This window comes from Athene noctua, chromosome 5 (genome assembly GCF_965140245.1).
Source record: "Athene noctua chromosome 5, bAthNoc1.hap1.1, whole genome shotgun sequence".
NCBI lineage: Eukaryota > Metazoa > Chordata > Aves > Strigiformes > Strigidae > Athene > Athene noctua.
In genome coordinates, this window is record NC_134041.1 from 60894501 (window position 1) to 60909674 (window position 15174).

General features: G+C 41.6%; 1 protein-coding gene across 1 annotated transcript; it reads right to left on the reverse strand.

Annotated features, from left to right (window-relative positions):
• Positions 1-1881: 1881 nt before the first annotated feature.
• Positions 1882-14950, reverse strand: SFXN4 (sideroflexin 4). Its single transcript, XM_074907827.1, has 14 exons — positions 14893-14950; positions 14733-14798; positions 12570-12644; positions 11592-11618; positions 11440-11494; positions 10632-10657; positions 9138-9188; positions 8987-9052; positions 8795-8863; positions 7456-7546; positions 5719-5834; positions 4669-4754; positions 3463-3577; positions 1882-2278 (listed from the first exon to the last, which is right to left on the reverse strand). The coding sequence occupies exons 1-14, from the start codon at positions 14929-14931 to the stop codon at positions 2201-2203; spliced, it is 960 nt and encodes a 319-aa protein (XP_074763928.1). The 5' UTR covers positions 14932-14950; the 3' UTR covers positions 1882-2200.
• Positions 14951-15174: the final 224 nt, after the last annotated feature.

The following is a 15174-nucleotide window of genomic DNA, read 5'->3' on the forward strand; positions in this document are numbered from 1 at the left end:
CTAGGCAGACCTTTGGTCTGGCACAGTACAATTGCTTTTATTGCTTTTGTGTTGTTGACTGTGATGGGATTTTACTATGTACTTAAGAGCATGACCCACAAAGGCAAGGCTAAGCCATCTCTGTTGAGTTCAGTAGGTGTAAATAAGCCTTTACCTTTAAAAATTCACTACAGTCCTCCAGTGGAGTAGTACAAATTCTTTGCCACTCTTAGGTTGGGCAACTTACAGACAGTATCCACATGGTCTTCCTGGAGCTTTACAGCATGTTCCCCTCAAGTTACAGCTCCTTACCATGGGCTGCTTCTCCCCTCTCCTGTTCCTTGTCTGACCCTTCCCTGCAGTAAGTTGTTAGAGGAAGGCTCAAAAAAGGCAAAACTCAAACAAGAAACTAAACTCAACCCCCTACTTCCTGCTTTTGTTCAGTGCCAAAAGCACAGCAGGAACAGTTTTCCTGCGAGAGACCAGGCCTGCTCTTTTTCCTCACTATGCTCTATGGTGCTGTCTTCCTGTGGGCAGGGAGTGGATTGGGGAGCCATTGGTTCCCTCACACTGTGGAAAGAAATCAAGTCCTCCAGCAGGAGAGCGAGGACCTGTGTAATGTGCACTAAGGAAGTTAAATTATGGCAGGCTTCAGAGTCTATACTTGTAAAACTATTTCTGAGAAAGTAATTATGTTATTCAGTGCATATTTATCCTTGTCATGCACAGCCTTAGCAGGACCTCACACACGTAACATCTTCGGTGACCTTAGAGCCACCTCTCCCATGACCCCTGCCTGTAGTTATCACAACCACAGGGTCTTCTACCCGACTTGTGGAGCTTCCTTCTACCTTGTTCCCCCAGGAGAAGGTCTGATCTTGATTTTGTGGCTGGTCAGCAAACCATATGAAAGCAGCTGTACTGGGCCAGACCAAAGATCTGTTCAGCCAAATGTCATATCCCAGTGGCCACCAAAAACAGACACAAGAAGAGAGCAAGAGCTGTTTACTCCTTCCACACTCTGGAGCTTATGAACTTTTGCTTTTGTAGTCTCCATGATTTTAGTATCCTTCAATGGATTCCCTTTGATGGAAATGCCAATTGTCCTCTTAAATACATGTCAGCTTTCAGTACCTGTAATGCCCAAGTTCATCTACATGTTGAGCCATCTGCCACTACCCCTAATCCCACTCCTTATGTTAGCAGTCAGCTCACAGCCCACCTGTGGAGCTGGGTTATACCCTCTGCCAAACTCAATACTTTTCAGTTTTCCTTTTGTTTTGTTTGGTTTTTTACCTGTTTTTACATCTGGTATTGCAAGCTCTTCCTGCAGCTCTTCACAGACAGCCCTGGTCCCTGAACAATTTTGTATGATCAGCAAAGTTCATCACCGCACCGACCAACAGGCTAACCTTTATGCCACATCTCAAAAGACAGCTTTTTTTGGGGTAAACACTGTCAACCTGCAAAAGCAGGGATTCCTGATTGCCCACCACAAGGGCAGAAAGCCACAGGATTTCCCAGTGGCTTCAGTGTAAATAAAATAAAAAAAAAAAAAAAAAAAAAAAGTAGTTCTAAAGCTCAAGGAGCATCAGGCCTCACAACCTCCTTCAAGGATGTTGAGTAAGTCAGGAGTCACTTTGTAGCCAAGTTTGGCACCCAGTTCCTGAACATTCTTAAACAACTAATTAATATTATATTGCCGTCAGGGTTGCTTTGTCTAATACCACTTTAATGGCTACCTCACTCCTGCATCATCCTTGAAATGAGTGTTAATAGTACAATGAAACACACAAAGTCAGTATTCTGAGAAGAAACAGCTTGACTTCACCCGAAGGACTACTGATGTTAATGCCTTTAGCAGCTGTGTTCCTGGAAAGCAGCAGCAAAGCAAACTTTCGTAGTCAACAGTTTTTTAATTAAGAAATCAATCGCACGAGGAAGCATACAGAACACAGTTTGTGACAGATGCTGTGTTACAGTGCTTTCTAGTACAAATATCATTTACAGCATTGAGTTACATGTACATACCTGCCTGTGGGCTTGGGCTTGCAAAATCATTTTGCAAGTTCTGCCTCTTTATAGACCACACACTTGTACACCAAATCTGGTACACACACCACCACAAAGTCATGGTTCAGTCACATGTGCCAGTTGAATTTCTTGATGCATTCAAGATTTACTTCAGTCAGAGCCCACACCGATATATTAAAGCCAATCTCTAAATTCCCCTATTGTAGAATAACTCCGTTTCCTCTGTAGATGAGAGAAGTTCTGGTTCAAGGTCTGCTCGCTTTATCTGCAATGTATAGTAAAAGGGAATCAACACCACCATATCCTGGTAAGTATACATTAAGTCATCTTTACTGCACTGAACTTGCACAAACTGAAATACTTTATTCACAAGCAAGACTCTATGGGATTTTGGGTTCTTTGTTTATTTGGGCATTTGAGGGATTTTCTTGTTTTGGAGCCTTTTTTTTTTTTTTTTCTTCTCTGACATTCTCTACATGCACACACATAAGGGAATAAATATGTTTTATTTAAAATTAGAGGTACTCCCGAGATCTAAACAGAGCATTAGTGATGTTACCTTCATTCACTATAGAATGATTTTGGTTGGAGAAGACCTTTAAGATCATTAAGTCCAACCATAAATATATTTGGGTGACTGCTGTGGGCTGAGCAATTGGGAAGCTCAAAGGGAACCAACCAGCCCAACTCTCAGTACATAATTTCTCACAAGTCTCCTCATTTATGTTCAGTTTACCCTTGCTGCCATAAGAGATTAAGAAATCTGAAAAAAAAAAAATTACAATGGCAGAAAGTTTAGGCAAATAATCACTGAAAATTGCAAGAGCCCAGTCTGTGATTTTCCGAGAATATTCACAGATTGCTGATGAGGGCGAAGACATAAATGCAGAAAGGAACCCCAGGCTCCTCTCTCCAAAGCCCAAGGTTCAAGGGCTGCAGCCCCCATTTCAGGCCTTCCAGGAAGGCATACTCTGCCAGGGAACAGATCACACTTCTCAGGTCAGTAAGGCACGGTGAAGAGATACTGCCTGGGAGTTGGTTTACCCCTCCCATGAGCTCATGCTGACTTTGCATGAAAAAAAAATTTCTCATCTATATCCTTCCTATCTCTGACAAGACTGAAAACAGTGCTGGAGAGCCTTGGTTTTAATCTTTAAGATAGCTCTCCTGACCTTGGTTGCTTCAGACTGTGGTAAAAATCTGCTAAATCTGCCTTAGAAGGTGTAAATATAAATAACACACAAGGCAATGTAGCCCTAGCAAGTCCTGTAAGCCTTCACCTAGTACACAGGCCTTCACAAGCAGCCTCTCCACTGCCCCATTTTAGATGCACAACCACATTAATCCTATTGATTTTTTCTATGTGGCCTTAAGACTGTTTGCCATAGTTAACAGAGTGACTATTTAATATAACAATAATCCTAAATCAGTTCCAATGAAAGGACTTACCTCCCCACACTGCGGGAACATACTAAGTGAAACTGGCAGCATCCCTACTATAACAGTCATAATCGCAAGCATTCTCATTGCAGCCAAAGAATGTGGAGTTCTCTTAAATTTTGCTCTGTCCAAGACATTGAAAAAGTAAATATGAAAAATAATCTGACAGTGAGACAAAGAGAATTAGCTACTGGTTTAGTGGTTGAAATTGCACTGAAATTAGTAATAACTTCGGCTTATGAATCCCAAAGACGTTTCCTTACTTTATTTCCTATGTTGGTTCCTAACTTCCTGTTCTTTCCCTTTGTTTTGTATGTAGCTGCAGCATTTTACAGGCCCAGATTACCAATACAAGATTAAGAAAATAAGCAGCAAGATCAAAATGACAAGAGAAGGGGCATAGTGCTTTAAAGTGTTTGGTCCTTTGACTAAGATTTTTCTTGCATTACCCTCCTTCCTTTCAGATTTACTTCCTCTGGGCAGTCCTGCTTTGCCTTGTGGAAAACTTAAAATTTAAAAAATATATCGAGTTCTATCTTACATCTGCATTAATGTCTTCTGATAATGGAAGTGCTTTAAGCTAACAAAGCAGGATAGGGAATTGATTTAGGCAATACTGAATTGTCTGTATTGTTTACATGACATAGATGATCCCTACCAAAGGCTCAGGGCAGGCTAAGAGTTCTCTGATAAAACATACAATGAATTCTTCTTATGATACAGCGTTTCTAAACGTTGAAAAAGCAATAAAATGTTTTATAACACATGGAAAGCTATTTGGAAGTTGGGATTCAGGTTTAGCTGCGAATCCAAGTACCATATTGTCTCTTCAGCAATAACAAATCTAAGCTAAATGCTCTGAACAACCTTGACACCAGACATGGGGACTCAAATCAAGTTAGGGAGCCCAGGTGCTGGAAAACAGCCTGTCAGGAGAGCACAAACATGTTTCCTGCATGGGAGAAGAGAGGAGATCCTCAGATTTTTACACAATCTCCTGCAAACCCTCAAAGCATGGATGTGGACATAAACCAGATTCATTTACTTATCTAATTGAAATCACAGTAGCTGAACAGAAATTTCCCAGATAATCACTTCTACCAAGCCAAGTAATACAACAAACCCAAGAAGAAAATTGACAAGTGGCAACAGCCAGATGAAAAACCAGAATACACACTGACCAGACACCCCCAGCCCTTTTGCAGTAGCTCCTACCTCTCCACAAAGTGCATAAGCACAGGTGGCACAAGGGATGTTGTCCCAAACAAGACGGCTCTCGACAATGCTGTTTCTTTAACGGCCTCCAGGGAGAGAGAAAAATAAATGTTAAAAGCAGTGCTCCGTGCAGCTTCAAATACTGTATGCTGCTGTGAGCACTTTTTTGTCTAATACTCAAAAGTATTAGACTTCTCAAGCAACAGTAAATGAGGGATAAAAACAACTGTTTGAGGAATTCTTTCTTAAATGGGAACTAAACTCCTCTGAGTGACAAATATTCCACTTGTGACTAAGAAATTCCTCAAAAGGAATTCATGATGCCATATTGAGTTTTCCTACCACAGTAATCATTTTGCTGAGACTTGGTTTTTTTAAGTTGTGCTGAACTTTTTTCAAATGGTTATAACTTCTGGGCATCCTAGGTACCCTGTGTCAAATTTGAAGTTCTCTCTAGCAGTCCACAAATCTTTATGCTTATCTAGCTGTTTCTTCCCCTCTGGACAGCAGCATAGAAAGGGAGGATCACATAAAATATGACTCCTTGCTCTAATTCCTGTGCCAGGCTCTACAGTGGATGTTGATGAGCAAGGCAAGGAGGAAATACAGAGTTGGTTTGATCAGCAACTGGAGCCCCAGGATAAAATGCATTCGCACACTGTGGGAGGCACAGGCTTTAAATAATAATACTCCCACTGTAGAAGGTGCATGTGATAGGTACAACACAGGGCTTTTTTTCTCTGAGGTGCCCCATCAGAAGAAGGTCCCAAGGGTCTTGTCTCCTTCTGAGGTGACCAGGGAAAGCAGAAATGCCTGTGCTGGTGTCTCTGTGGCTCAACTCAGTATATTGGTTTAGGGAGGCTGCCAACCCTTGAAGACACAAGGGTTGTGGAACCTGGTTCCAGAGACCTAGTCCAAGGCTACCCAAAGATTCAGCACCTGATCTGGGATTCCTCATTTCAATATATCCAACTCTACTCTCAGCATCACATTCTGCACTCAGCAGGGAATGAAAGGCAAGTTGAGAGAGGCCTCCACCCGCTCGCCTACCTTCTGACCAGCCTTCTGTGACACTCCTATAACCGTGCCATTCTTGTCCATCACTTCAATTCCATTCTCAAATTCTGGGCTTCTCACCACCACCACAGTAAATGCACTCATCAAGCCTGCAGAGTTAAAGAGGGTTTTGCTTTGAAAGGACTATCTCAATAGTAACATTCATAATTACATGCATTTTACATTTCCAGTTCAACAGTTCACAACTGAATAACCTGGCAGCTTAAGAGACTGCCCCATAAAAATCTACTTGGGATCTTGATCTTTGTTTCAGAAGCTTGAGCAAGATTTTAAGGCCCCAGACCTAAAAGGTGCTTTATCATTATGGACTCAAGAGTTTTCAATCACTGCCATCCAGCTCAAACTACGAGTACTTTGTTCTGAAGAGAAAGGGGAGGGATTTGTGGTGTTGGTAGGTTTTGTAGTGGTCAGTGCAAAATCCAGCACAGAAGAAAAGACCCTGAAGGGAACAGACTTTAAGTAAAGGCCACACCTCTAATTTGAAAGGCACGGTGCCAGGGGAGCACTGGCTCTAATATGTTCCATTATGGCACTTCTCTGCCCAGTTGCATGTCTGTCACAAGTGGCAGTGCTTCAGCTGGGTCCTAGATGAGAATGTCTCAGTCTTCTCCAGACCCAGCTTCACAAGGTACCTGAAAACACCCATCCCACAGTCAGTCACTCAGAAGAGAAGCCTAAACCACCGGCACTTACAAAGGCCATATCAAGTGGGAGTTAGTAATCTAGCTGGTTTTCTCCTTTCTCTTTTCTAGACCAAGGTCTAGGCATAACAGGGAATAGTCTGGCAAACTGACCTTGCTTGAAATAGCAGATTTCTATTTTTATTAGTTTTTGGCAGGGCTGTTTAATAAAAATATCAGTGTAACAAATGACACTTTTCAAATGCTGGACTAATATTAGTCAATTACTCTCAGGTTTCTCTCTACATTCAAGAAAATGGAAGCACATTTTAACACCTGCTCCAAGGAAAACAAGCCAGAAAGCTCTAATGGAGATCATCAGAAAGATCTGGGTAGCCTTCTCACACAACTTGGAACAGAGGTGATGATGTGTTTTAATTTTACCAGTTTCCCCCTAGGAAAGGTAAAAAGTTTCTTCAATGGCATTAGAAAACCAGTTAATGACACCAAATAGTTAAATTTGTCCTGGTACAACTTCACTATGTCAGTAGAGCTGTTTCAGTAGCCTTGCAAGGTTAATAATACTTTGTTGTAACAACTCCCTGTCAGCAGTTTCTACATTGGCAGCAGCCCCAGCCTGAGTAAGGAACTACGCCAATGCACACCTAGAGCTGTGTCACACTCTGGTGTCATGTATGTGCCACACCAGGTCACATCAATTCCAGGCTACTGCCCTCCTGATTCCTCCTGGCACTCCTGAAGGTTTCAGGTATAATGTGCAAGTCAAAGAAAAATACCGACTGCATCCCTGGGTGTCTTTGCAAAAATAGTCCCCCGTCATGCATACAAAGGTCAGGAGAGTGCTCTGTAGCTCTAAAACTAAAAACCAGCAAGAATCAGAGAGGTCAGCTACACTGATCAGTGAGTGTTAACTCTCACACGGAGAGGACAGTACTCAAATGCAGCCAGCGAGGGCCGCTCAGCAACAGTCAGACCACATCTGTGCAAGGGCAGGGGAATTCTGTAGTCAGAGGGAGGCAGCAAAAACTCCTCAGACCAGCTGCACACTGCCCAGTTTCTGTATACTCACCAAGAAGAGGAGCAGGTAGAAGTTTCTGGACGACTAGTTGCGTTAACGAACTCTTCAGCTTGTAACGATTTATGAAGACAAGAGGAAGAGCCTAAGGCATTGGGAGGAAACAGGCACCTTCTATTAAAAAAAATGTGCAGCATTTCAGTACGTGTAACAGGTTAGGAAAATAAATCTGTGACTTGATACATAGTTATCATCTATAAAAATAAATGCCTTGGTTTAACATTCCAACAAAATACCTATGTTCTCTAGTTACTGAAGGTATACTCTCTGAGGTAAGAATACAAAATATTATGATAAAAAAAGCATTAAACATTATTATGTATAGGACAATAGCAGTACGAATACAAAGACAGTAAAAGGGAAACAATTACCTCTGACTAATATTCCTTGGACATCTGTCCAATTGCCTTGTGTCACATACCGCTCTCTCCCCCAAACAGGAAACCTGGTTTACTTGTGTATTTGTTGCTGATTCTCTGCAGTTTCAGCCCAATTCTATATTCCCATAATACACTTGCAGGAAGTTTTGTTTAGGAATAAATGGCCAGGACACCAGTTAGTGCTCAGAGCCTCCCTTGGCGGACAAAGGGGAAGAACTCCCACATGCACCCGTGGGCATAGCTGCCTCCTCAGACCTCTGCAAAGTCCTGAGCGCTGCTGGCCCAGCTGTTTTGCCTAGAGGACAGAGGTGAAAGTCCATCTAACAAAAATAAGAACAGCCTTAATTTGATGCCAGAAGGCTTATAAAAATCACAGTTCAGCGTGGAGAGTGAGGAAATGCATCACAGGGGCATCTACACTTGCAATGAGTGTCATGAGGATACCAGAGCTCATTCTGACGTAGCAAACTCCAGAAACTGTAAATTCCTGTTTCAGCACAGAGCTAGCTAGGTACCTCCCCCTCCTGGAAGGCTAATTACCTGCATTCAGTGCAGCACTTTCATGGCTATGCTGCTGCTGGGATCTGAGCTAACTCTCTCCAGTGCAGATGCCCGCAGATTTCATCACTTGTTTAGACTGAGACAGACCTCTTCCATAGCACTACATCAAAAAATCAGCTACAGCAACCCAGAGTTACTCTGCATTTGTAAACCCTGGCTACTTCCTCTCACTACCCATTTTCTAAAGCTTGCAGAATAATAGAAGGACAGAAGAGGAAGCATCAGAGGAAGCCAAGCAAGGCTGACAGATGATCAAGAAAATTCTTTCTGAACAGTTTTGGGACAAAACATCAGAGTAGAGCACTGGAGCACAATCCTGAAGGATATCTGGCAGCGTGAGTATCTCAGTGCCTACTCCTTCTCAGGAAAGCAATCACTGAGCAAATACATACACCAATACATGCTGCATAGGAAATGGCTCCCAAGCCATAGAAGATCTGCTTCTGTTGAACCGAGTACTCCTAAGAAGGACAGAAGAAACACACTACATAAGTACATAAATACATTTGTGAAACACTTGTAAATCACATTCACAATGGTCTTGTAGAATTAAGATGATTTCAAAAATAAAAACTGACACATACTTCAGCCTTTGTGGTACCATTTCCATTTAACAGGGCAAATCCTGTGGTATATGTGTGAAATGCAAACTGCAGAAACAAGAGATTATAAGCAAAAATGAATTTGGGATTGAGACTAGAAGACTTGTAAATGTAGAAAGAAAGAAGGAATTACCTGACAAAAAAAATTTTTCTTCACCTGGCTATGAAGAGAAGAAACAATGACCTAAGAAGAAAGCCCCACAAGAAAATTAGGTTTGATGAGTCTAGAAGTTTTTTGGTAAGCAGTGGTGGACTAGAGCACAAAGAGAACTGCTGTGTTATTATTTGCAGTGGTGTCAAAGGCTCCACTCAGCACCCAAAGCCATTTGCCTTGATTCTAGGCTAACACACTTTCTTGCCACAGATGTCACATACTCACTTTCTCTATCCAGTATAAAACACACAGTGATCAAAACACAGTGTGCAAGAATATTTGGGCAAGATCCTTTCTTATCCAAAATAAAAAAAGCATATGTACCTGTGAAGACTAAATAGATGCAAATAAAACCACTAAAATAATGAAAATGTAATTAAAATAGTGATTGGGAAAGGATCAGATTGTTTTGGCTAGTGGGTATATAAATACTAGATCTACCTGATCCAAGATCAAAGATTCTAGGATTTAATTCCCAATTTTGACAGTGAATAACAATAATATCAATAATAATAAACCACAGCATAATTCATGATAAACCACAGCCTTTCTTGAGGTCTGGCCTACTAGGTGTAGAGTACTCTCAAAATACAGAGTCAATCAAGGTAAGGCAAATATTGAATAAGGGAAGGCATGGAATGCCCAAAGCCTCAGAGGAGGATCAGTAATTCATTTAATACTAGTGGATCAACTATCTTTATTTTTAATGCAGCGCTGAATCTAACCACATCTACAAAAGAGCATTAAGCTGTAAATATCAAAAAGAAATATTTATGTTAATTTTATAACTGTTCTTAATTAATTTAATGAAAGTCTTGATGGCTGTTACACGTTCTAGTAGCGGCATGTTAGTTCATGCTGTAATCTCTGTATGGAATGACACATGTCAGTATGTATACTCATGTGCCAAAACGAAAGGCAAACACATCTAAATAAATAAGCATGTGTATAACTGCAGCTACAAATTTATTAAACAAAATGGTGCATTTTTTGAGCAGTACAATAATTTATTATAATATATTTTATGATTTCTTAACCACACCACTTCTAACTTGCAAATGCACAATTTACATAAGAAAAAAATCATATTCTGGGTCTGAAACACAGAACAGAAGGTCTGACTCCTTCCTACTGCAGTTCCAGTTTTTATAAATTAAACAGACCAAAACCAGGCCTTGTTCTCAACACCCAGCGTATTTTACCTTGCATCAGAAAGCTGACCTTCATGCCTGAACAATCTCCCTAAATACTGTTGAAGGCAGGGGGCTAACAGGTTTGAACTCCCAATGAGATTCCTTAAGGGCTCAATTTCTAGATTACTCAGCAGTTCCCATAAAATAGATGTCTTTTAAGAAACTTATGCTGAAAATACAACTAAGAAGCCTTAAACCTTCTATTCTCTCCTTCCAACTCCTGGCTTTGTTGGAAAAATGTAAGCCCTGTGGTACACTAGTATCTTTCATGATTACTCACCAATGGAAGACATATGGGCAAGAAGGCTAAAAAGAAAGAAAACTTAATTTCAGTAAAAATAACTACTGAGTCTAGATTTTGAGCAGAAAATTACCCTTACATCCCCTCTCTAGTTTCAGCTCTAAGTAAATCACTGCCCACAAAAATCCACCATCACCACAGACTTCAATTCTAACCTTTGTCTCTCGTTCCTCATTCAGGAAGCCAGAATATCTAGTCACAGGTTTTAGTCAAAAAGAACCCTTATGAACTCCACTCAACATGGCTACTCGGGAACTATATCAGTTTCTAAGAAAAAATTGTTTCTCCTTACTCAGTTCAAAAAGAGATAGGTGGCAACAAAGGCTGTCACAGCTGTGAGTGGTTATACACGATAATAAGTAAATAGCCTAAGTATGGTTATATCTGATTAACAGCCTGTGCTGTCTGGGCTCCAACATTACCCCAAACAGACTTTATCTGCCACCACAGCAAGTAAATTCATACAGTAGCCACATCCATCAAGTGAAAACTTAGCTTATAGTAGACTGCTTTACGTGTGGAGGGATTTGGGAGCTCATTCTGTAGTGACAAAAAACAGAGACTCTGGTCGGACTATTTCCATTCTAGCTGAGAAGATGAACTGTGGGAAAAATTCCTCAGGATGACTGCAGGAATAAATAAATCTTCAACAGACATGACAATGCAACTAACAGAAGTAAAAGTCTACTTGTTTTTCTATATAGAGTATCACTGTGGCTATTTCCTTAGAGCTATTCCCCTTTGATGCTTCAGTCACATTCACAAAACTTCTCTTAAGGGAACTTACCCGGAGGTCTAAACACAACAGGAATTATCTTGCCTGTATCAGGATGTACACTGGACTTAAAAGAAAATAAAACGAAAAAAGTCAAATTGGACCACCTGGAAAGGGAAGAGGGAAGGAAAGAGGGAAGATTTCTAAGTATTTTGTAAACTTACCAGGCTTAGCAGGAAGGCTTGTTTTGTCTAAACAATTTGAAAATTAGGTTAGTAGTCAAGTTTCAGAAGAGACAGGATAAAATCTTCTTTCTAAATTTATTATATCCTTTTTTTTCCAGTAACTTTTTTTTTTTTTAATATGGAGTATTATATATGTATACAGCCCTTTAATTATTTTTTCCCTAACATTTATCTCCACATACTCCTTGCAGAACATAAGTTACTCACAACCCATGTGCTGTATAACAGCACCAAAACACACACTATGGCAGAACAGAAAGTTAATTTTAAAAAGTTAAGCTAGTCGGTATTTTAAAACAGAAAACAACAACTTAAATATGGCTAAAAGCCTGAACAGTTACTTAAGACTTTAGTTTTTCTGGAAACACAGAAGTTTTCATTTCTCCTTTCAGACTTTGACACACAAGGTACTAAATACCAGATGGGAAGAGCTGAGCCCACACTGAGTCAAAAGAAAGACTCCTAACAAAGAAAGGGTTCAGCACTACTTTCCAGTAATTCTGACAGTAGGTTTCCCACCCAAGTACTGCTACTGGTCATTTTATGAGATGTGAAACCAAACCAACCTGCCCTTTGTATGGTGATGCAACATCTAGGATTCAAAATGAGCTCATTAACCATTCTGCATATTTATCACCTATCGATATCACCCCTGCTGAGGACAGACAAGTTTAAAGCAGTGATTCCAAGAGTGATCTGAAAGCGTCTTTTAAACTCATCTATAGGATACACAACCTAGCATTCTTCAGGATGATAATACTGCAATTTGCATTGAAGTCACAAAGTAATTCCTATTAGATTCATTGATTAGAAAAATCTCTGTAGCAATGAGTTTTTCTTACGTTATCCCTTGTACCCAAATCTCAGTATTTTGTCTGATAGATCTTATATTAATATCAACTATTTCAGCCGTGAAACAGGACACCTCAATCTCCTATAAACTGCACTTCAAAATACCTGATCATTCTTTATGGGCTCGCTTAGGGTCTTCCCACTGTTTTCTATGAATAACCTGGTGGTTCTTATTTCATCCTACATTTGAGAAAAAACAAAACAAACAGAAAAAAAACATCAGACTTAAATATTCTGAAGTGCAATATATCAATTATAAGACACTCTAAATACAAACCTAGAATGTCAAGCTAATAATGCTCCTTTCCCTCCCCAGAGCAGTGAAAGGAAGAATGTACCTAGACACACAACCAGTTCACCACCATAGAAACTTTTAGATTATTCAGGCTCCCTTGATCCCTTTCAGTATCAATCCCTCAACCCATTACACAAATTCACTGGAATTTCACTGGAAACATATGAAAAACCTCACTGAAATCAAATGTTAATATTGCACTTAGTCATCCACGTGTGCTGGCAAACTCAAAGATGTGCTGCCACAGCAACTACCTGATATCCCCACAGGCAACTAGGTGACTTTAAAATGAAATTCCAAACCAGACTTTTAAAATTACCAGAAATGAGTCACAGCATTACTAGATGTTCCTACATGTGCACAAATGTGTGATGAAGTTTTGCATCTTACACTCTTCCTTTAAACTTGTCTTAAATTATTGTGATATATATAAATTGTGATAATTTATATTGAGATAATATAAATTGCGAAACAGCTACACTAAGAAGAGAATAAAACTGTAACTTCATGTAGTTAGCCACAGGCTACACAAAAAAGCTGCCCCTCCTGGGAGAATTTAGGAGATGATGTGATTTTTCTTCAACAGACACATCTCTATTTACAACACTATATTCAAGGAGGTGTAAACCAATCCCAGAGTTCCAAATCCTTAAATGTACTATAAAATTTTCTTGTTGGTGTTTATAGATATAATGTACTTTTACTAAATTATATTATTTGCACATGTAAATATATATGGAGATATGTATTCATACCATATATACACAAATATAGATAGATTAATAGATAGACACAACACACTAATTCTGAAAGTGACAAGGAAATATCTCATGTACACAAATTTTGAGGGTATTCTTTTGCTTTAATGGAGCTTTCCCTTTAAAAATTAAAAAAAAAAATCTATAAAAAAAAATCTCTTTAACATCCTGACCAACCAGCCAACTCTCATACAATATGCTGTCACCCCTGATAAAACTATACAGAAGTGAATTGACAGAAAAGCACATCTCCCCCAGAATTTTGCTGTCACAGAATCACAGAATCAGCTAGGTTGGAAAGGACCTTGAAGATCATCCAGTCCAACCATTAACGTAACACTGACAGTTCCCAACTACACCATATCACTCAGCGACCCTACTCTTAAACCCCTCCAGGGATGGGGACTCTACCACCTCCCTGGGCAGCCCATTCCAACGCCCAACAACCCCTTCTGTAAAGAAATGCTTCCTAATATCCAGCCTAAACCTTCCCTGGTGCAATTTGAGACCATTACCTCTTGTCCTACTGCTTACTACTTGGTTAAAGAGGCTCATCCCCAGCTCTCTGCAACCTTTCAGAGAGTTGTAGAGGGGGATGAGGTCTCCCCTCAGCCTCCTCTTCTCCACACTCTGGACAGTTCATGAAATTTAGAAGCTACACTTTGATGTGTTTCGTGTCATGCTTTCAATAATTAAAGTTGTAATAATCATTCTCTGGTATGAAAAGGGCCTCCAAATCAGGCATGCTCCCTCCTAGGGGAGGATTAATTTCAGTATAGCCACTTGGAGGAGAATCAAAGAGCTTCATGAACTTCAGATTAAGCTGCACTGCAAGGATGGGTATATGGGTTAGCCAGCAGAGATTTTGGGTGCCTGCGATGCTGTTTAGCAAACCTGTCCTCTCCAAAACGGTGACAGCTCCCCGCCACGAGTCTGTATTTAAGAACAGCCCGCCCAGGTGCTCGCTTCCTCGCTCCTGCCTTTATAACTGGGCTAATTCAGCTGTTGGCACAGCAGCCACGGCGTGAACAGGGCTGCTGAAACGGCGGTGTCTAGAAATGACCTTTATGGAATTACACACAGAAACGCATACACGTATGGCCACGTCCCGCCGCCAGGGGCTGCGGGGGGAGCCTGTGTCCCCCCCCGGGCCCCAAAACACCGTCCCTCCTGTCACCCCCAGCTTCGAACGGCAGCGCGGCCCGCGGTACTCACGGCGGATTTCAGGAGCAGCAAAGGATCCAAGACGTCCGCCCAGAGAAGAAACCTCTGGAAAAAAGACTGATGGAGACACGTTTCAGGGAGACGAGGCGTTATTTCCGCAGCAGCCCACCCGAGCCGCGCTGCCCCGGGCCGCGTCCCCGCAGCCCCTGACCTGGCCTTCCGCCCGCCAGAACCGCAGGTTGGGATCCATGGAGCCGCCGCACCGGAAAGGCGCCGCCGGGGGACGGTCCGGCGGCTGCACGCTCCGCCCGGGAACGCTGCCGCCGCGCCGGCATCCCGCCCGCCGGGATGGGCCGGGCCGGGCCGGGCCGGGCCGTGGCGCTGGGCCGCCTTCCCGCCCTCAGGCGCGGGCTGGGCCCTGAGCACAGCAGGAGGAGGAGGGAGGCCGCGGCCTGCAGCCCGGGGCTCCCCTCAGGGCAGGCCCCGGAGCGGA